At 38.3% G+C, this 6,592-nt stretch overlaps 1 protein-coding gene across 2 annotated transcripts in view; it reads right to left on the bottom strand.

The window, feature by feature from the left end:
- Window positions 1-332: 332 nt before the first annotated feature.
- Window positions 333-6,592, bottom strand: part of RAB22A (RAB22A, member RAS oncogene family) — a 57,205-nt gene continuing 50,945 nt past the window's right edge. Inside the window, exon 6 of one of the 2 annotated variants that reach the window (XM_028827213.2) lies at window positions 333-5,170. In XM_028827213.2, coding sequence (XP_028683046.2) covers window positions 5,073-5,170 — 98 coding nt within the window. In that variant the 3' untranslated portion in view covers window positions 333-5,072. 2 annotated transcript variants of the gene reach the window in all.

The raw sequence follows: 6,592 nt of genomic DNA, 5'->3' as shown, positions 1-6,592 counted from the left end.
GCCACTGCACACCAGCCTGGGCGACAGAGTGAGCCTCCATCTAAAAAAAGAAAAAAAAAAATGGTTCCTCTCTTATGGCTTTTAATTGGCTGATAGGACTTTGGCACTTGAATTCTTGTTCATGAAAATAATTTTGTTGTTGCAATTATCATGCATTTTGTGGAGCACTGGGCACCATACAGATCTGAAAATGAACTTGTAGTAAATTAAACATTTTTTGTTAAATCTGTTAGACACCATGATTTTAATTTCACCATCTACTAATGATACATCTTACTCTTACTATGTAAAATGTTCAACGTAATAAAAGGAATAGACGGAAGGTTTGGGAATTTTTATTTTTTTTAAGCTTATGAATCCTTTTGTTTTGAAGCCAAAAATTTTCTGGCCTGTCAATAATTGATTATACTCTAAAAGGAAAGAAAACAGATATTAGTTATTTGTGACGGTACAGACCATCAAATTAAACTTGATCTATGCTACTGGAAGTCCTAGATTTGGAAAGTAAATCATTTTCCTATATGCTAAGAGAATCCTGAAAGACAGAAATATGAAGATTCTTGGTTCTATTTATTCACTTTCCACATTATGTCTAATGAAACTTCATCACAATCGGTCTCTCACTTATCGTTCTCTTAGACTGAAAAAATGGAGGCTCCTGAAAAATGTAATATCCTAATATTTTTTAGACTTTCATTTGCACATAAAACAGGACAAATGCCCCAGAATTCCATTAAAGTTTCTTGCAAACCGGATAATCAAATTGCCTGGATTTCTATTATTAGAAGTCAAGACAAGCAACTCCACTGTCAAGAGAAATTGGCAGAGGTTGTTTCTTTAAGTTCTAGGCTAAATTTCACCCCCAGCTCTTTTTTCTAAAACTATAAAATATAATGTTTATCTCATGGATAAATTTGTTTCTTAGACTATTTTTTTAAAATCATAGCACAGCAGGAGTTAAAACACATATCCTAAACATCATCTTGAATCATTTAAAAATCCTTTTGATAAACCAAGCTAACTGGAGGCAGGTATATAGTTAACAGCTTGACCCCTGAAGGTACATTCCATTTCTTCCTTTAAAAAATATTAACTGTTAAGAGGTAGAAAATCTCTTGAAGTCAAACGGTAAAACTGTCCCTTTAAAACAAATGTGAATAATGACTTTTACAGGTTCGCTATCTAGTTTGTCATTGTCATTTAACTTTCATTACAGAGTTAGAAGGAACATTTATAGCCCAGTGAGGTTAGAGGGGAGAGCCAGCCTGAGTTTGTGCGCTGTCATTTCCCAAATGTTCTAGAGCGAGTACCGAGTATACCTCAGTTAAGGAATTTCCAGTAATTTTTCCCTGGAAGAAAAGGGTTTTCGCAATACTTACACAGGTTCCTGCAGAGACATGTGGATGTTTAGGGGGGCTCATCTGCTACTTAAGCAACATACTGTGCAACTATATCTTATACTCTTAAGGGCCCATGAATCACGTCCTTGATGTATTCTGAAAGAATAAGTGAAAGTACCAAAACGAATTCTGTAACTCACTCTTAGAATCTAAAAGATGCCTGTAACCATGAGCAAATGCCATTCTGAGCTGGAGGCTGACATGCCAATTAGTGCAGTGTCATTGGAATCTAAACCCCTTATTTTAACACAGTGCCCTACAAATACTGACATTTTGTTTTGACAGTTACAGGAAAGTTAGCTAAAGGATATTTTCATTACTATATTTCCCAGAGTTTAATTTGGAAGGCCTCCTAGACCAATTTTCCTCCTTGAGAACAGAAAAGAAATACATACAAGACTTAAAGAGAAGTTTTGAAATTAAAGGTGGTTTCCTTTCCCTTTAGATATTCAAGAATAAGAGGAATTGATAACTTCAAGAAGGACACCAGCCCACAGAGAGGAGGCAAGCCTCTAACACAAAAGTCCTGATCCTTTCAGACATCCAGAAAGTGTGTGCACAACGGGAAACAGGCACTTCAAACAACATCATAAACGGTCACAAGAAAATAAATTACTTTGAAAAGAACTAAATCTTTCAGCTGCTTCGTGTAAAACGTATCCTGACTGAGGCTGACAAGCAGGTGACGGACGCTTAATCATAATCTTACTTTATGTTCTTTTAATCACCAGATGATAGTTAATTAGTTATCATAGAATCAGAAAAACACTTGTGTGAAAGGAGAGTTCTGGAGACCATTGGTTTCTAGGATTGGACACCTGCAAAGAGCTTATTTCAATTTCTCTGAAAAGAATCAACATAAAGTAGCAGCTAATTAATAATTTTTCTCTTCTGTTCAGTCCTGAGAGTTTTAAAAAATGGCCCTGTATCGTAAGAAAACCAAAAAATGTTTATAGATGGGCATATGTCTCAATTCCTTTGAAATCTAGCCTCTTCTCCATAATAAATTATTATAAAGAAAATATGAAATGTGTACTAGATCATTGCTTAGTCAGGTTAATAATCCAAAATGTGCTCAAAATAAAATACTGCTTCTGACTTTAATATTCATCTTTGCATTTTAGAAGCAAATGAAATAAGTAAAAACATTTTTTTCCTGCTTTCACGGAGTATGGATTACGGATCTGAGACAGCAATTTTTTCTTATTGTTGTTGCTAAGCATTAAAAGGATATTACATGAGAAACAGTGCTGAGTCAACTTCTTAGACAGACTGATGAAAATGAGAGAAGAGGCCCGAAAAATACATTAAGTACAAGCTTCGTATCACTCATTCTGTTAATAAAATGTGGCTACAATAAAACAGAATCACACCCTACATATGGGAGGGAGTGTGAGAAATCATGAAATCAGCAAAGGGCTGATGAGATGGACCCACATTGGGCTTGGTACAGTAAAACATCACAGTAACATCAGAGACATCCAGATGCCTCAGCAGTTAAGATGAGCTCAGAAGACCTTGCCTTTCCCCATGCACCGAGATACCACACAAGCACCAACGGCCACTGCTGGGTTTGGTGGAAAAAATGTGAAGGTCATAGATTTGCACCATCTTTTGGTAAAATAAGACAGAAAGGGTCGCACATGCTTTGCCTCTTCGGTAATGAGTCAAGCAACCTGTTTTTATTTTGTTGTCATGGAGATAGAGGCCCAGCAGTGGGAATTCTAGGGACATACTAGGGCGGTGCCCAGATGCCTGGGATCCATCTGGATGTATACAGAAGAAAGTCAAACTACTTTCAGTTGTAAAGCGCCTGGCCCTGGGAATCACATGGCTTCTCTAGGAGCTTGCTAATTTAGCACTGGGGAGGAAGCAAAATCCTAGGGGGATGGAGCATCCACGTGTCTTTTAAACAAAACGAAGTTAGAATTTTTACTAACGACATTCTTTCTATATGATTTCAGAAGATAAAAAAAAAATTCCAAATTCTTAAGATATACAACAGGGAAAAGGGAATTGTTTTTTACTTAATCTGAATTATAATCTTCCCATTAAAATCTATCCATATTAAGTGGGGGGCACAAAATAATAACAATTATTTTTTAAAGTTTCAGCTGTTCAGTTTAAGGATAGCTCTGAAAATACAATTTAGTTTGAAATTCAAGCTGTTTCATTTCCTATTAAATCTTGTAAATTTCCTTCCCCTACAATACTCAGGTTGGAAGGGTGCCAAATTAGACCAGGAACAAATTTTCACCAACTTCACTTCAATGCTTTATTTTTAGATTATATTAAAAACCTCATTAGGCTCCCTGAGGGGAAAGAGTGTTAACCACTAACAGAGGCAGGCAAAAATAAAGGAAACAAAAAGATAAGCTAAATTGTTAACAAGGAAAGCTCCTCAGTTGGTCTGAGGATGCTGTACAAGCTAAAAGAAACTTATTACCAAGACCAGGTAAATGACTTGGGGTTGGAGCTTCATCTTTGACCCTCAGGCTAGTAAGGACTAGTCAGATTTGTCAAAGTGGCATATGTCCTTATTACCATTTCCAGATGGGATCTGGTGGAAGGCGGGTGGGTAGAAGGGAAGGCAGACTGTAACCTTTAAAGACTGTATACCTTTATACAACACCAATGTGCCTGAGTCTCCCGTTAACAGGCTGAAAACTGGGCAGGCATATGCAAGACTGGGTGCAAGATTCAATGGAATGTCAAATGAAACTTAGAGTTTATTAATGTATTTACATAATTTATAATCTTTAAGCAATGGCCTCATAAATATAGACTACAACTTTACCTATGCTAAGCAACAGATACTTGCTTTTCCCCACCAAAATACTTGGGTTAAAAAATAATTGACAGCATTTACACCACCTTCTTCACTTCCTCTTTTCTTTCTTTTTAAACCATTGCTAGTCAGTTCAGAACATATGAAATTCAATTTATTCTGGGCAGCTTCTCTACCATCACCATCTTGATCATGAGAGCTTATTTAAAAAGGTGCCAATAACGTGTTTGGTGGCACACACCATGACAAGGTCAGAAGGAAACCCAGGGTGAGCTAGGCATCTGCTGCTATCATTGTTAATTTACTGTACGTATCCTAGGCTAACATGTTCAATGAAAAGTGCTTTAGAGATGGCAGAAATGAAATCATTTCCATCAGTCCTATAAATAACCCATTTTAGCTTCAGATAATAATTGTCCTCCCTCCACTTAAACTATCCCACTATATTTTAAATGATACAACTCCCTCTAACAGTGGTAACAGAAACGAAGGAAATTATAATCTCCACAAGGTCTTTTTTTTCCCTTAAGAACCACGAAAGTGCTAATTTTCCCTTTACAAATGTTACATAAAATCTTGATTACAAAACTACTCAACAACTTAATCCTACCATCCATAAAGTTATATGTTCCTTTTCAGCAAGGTCAAAAGCCAATGATGTAGTCCCTTTGTACATTAGAGATTCTTTACATAATAGAAGTTCACAGACTAAAATATCATTGCTGCAGTCTCTGGAGAACAGAACTGGTCAATTTCTGTGAATCCTTTTTGTACGGAGAAGACTCAAGACTGGCTAGGTGAAAACTGGTGGTAGGGACCCCAGTCCTCCCGTTAACTTTCAGGACCACCTACTTCATCATCAAGTCTGAGGGGCTGAGGTTCGGTCAGCAGCAGCTCCGCTTTGGCTCTGAAGGCTGTCTTCGGAGTTTGAAGCCCTTACCGCCAGATGGCGGGTTGGCGTCAGTGGATGGAATTCTTCGACCTAAACCAAGATGAGAAGAGGGAAGGGAGTGAGCTTTAACTTTCTCAGACACAATTTTGCTGATGCAATTTGACAGGTTTCACTGAAGTTAAAAAAAAAAAAAAAAAAGTTTAATAAACTTTTTATACTAAAATAATTTTAGATTTATAGAAAAGTCGCAAAGATGATAGAGCTCCTGGGTACCTCCCACCCAGTTTCCCCCAGTGCTGACATATTACCATGGGACATTTGTCAAAATGAAGAGTTCAACATTGCCACATCACTATTAACTCCAGACTTTTTTCAGATAGCATCAGTTTTTCCGCATGTCGTGTTTCTGCCCCAGGATCCAAACAAGGATATCACACAGCACTTAATAAAAGCTTTTTGATTAAAAAAAGCCACACATTAAAAACATTTTGTTTTGAGTAGGTAATACATACGATTTATTTTTAAAAAGTTCAATCAGAACATGGCTGTCCCTCTGTCTCATAACAAGGCCACCACTGTGGCCCATTTCTCGTACAGGCTTCCAGAGACATATATGCACAAACACTCAGGCACACCTACATCCCTACCCATCTCCCCTTTCCAAGGCCAAATGGGGCAAGAAATAAAGCAAACCGTAGGCACCATTCTCCACCATGATACTTTGACTCAACACATCCTGGGGATTGTGGCATCATAGTACATGGAGAAAGAGCTGCCTACTTTTTTTTTTTTGAGACAGGCTTACCTGCTCTGTCACCTAGGCTGGAGTGTAGTGGCATAATCTGGCTCACTGCAGCCTAAGCTTCCTAGGTTCAAGCGATTCTCCCACCTCAGCCTCCCAAGTAGCTGGGACTACAGGCATGTACCACCATGCCCGGCTAATTTTTATATTTTTAGTAGAGACGGGGTTTCGCCATGTTGGCCAGGCTGGTCTCGAACTCCTGACTTCAAGCAATCTGCCTGCCTTAGCCTCCCAAAGTGCTGGGATTACTGGTGTGAGCCACTGTGCCTGGCCTGCTGCCTTCTTTTTAACAGCTCTACAATACTGCATTTGCAGATGGACCACCATTCATTTAACCACTTCTCTACTGATGGATGTTTAGTTTGTTTCCAACATTTTGATGTTATTAACAAAGATGCAAGAAGCATCTCTGTCAGCTTACGAGTGTATGTGCAGGATTAATGCCAGGAGCAGAAGAGCCAGGTCACGGCATTCTACTCCTGGGCGTTTGTCTGACACATACGTTGTATTCCAGTGTCTATCCAGCGTAAACGCAGGAAGAATGTGCAATTTACATTTTGACAGATGCTGCCAAATTACTCTCTGAAGAGGCTGTGCCACTACATTCTCCTACCAACAATGCATGACAATGAACAGGTTTCACTTCACTGCTCCGTGAAGCATAATGCCAATTTCGAGAGAATCCTTAAATCACCTACCTACCTACCTGG

Source organism: Macaca mulatta, chromosome 10 (genome assembly GCF_049350105.2).
Source record: "Macaca mulatta isolate MMU2019108-1 chromosome 10, T2T-MMU8v2.0, whole genome shotgun sequence".
Lineage (NCBI taxonomy): Eukaryota > Metazoa > Chordata > Mammalia > Primates > Cercopithecidae > Macaca > Macaca mulatta.
The sequence above is the reverse complement of the archived record's forward strand: the minus strand, read 5'-3'. Positions and strand labels throughout refer to the sequence as shown.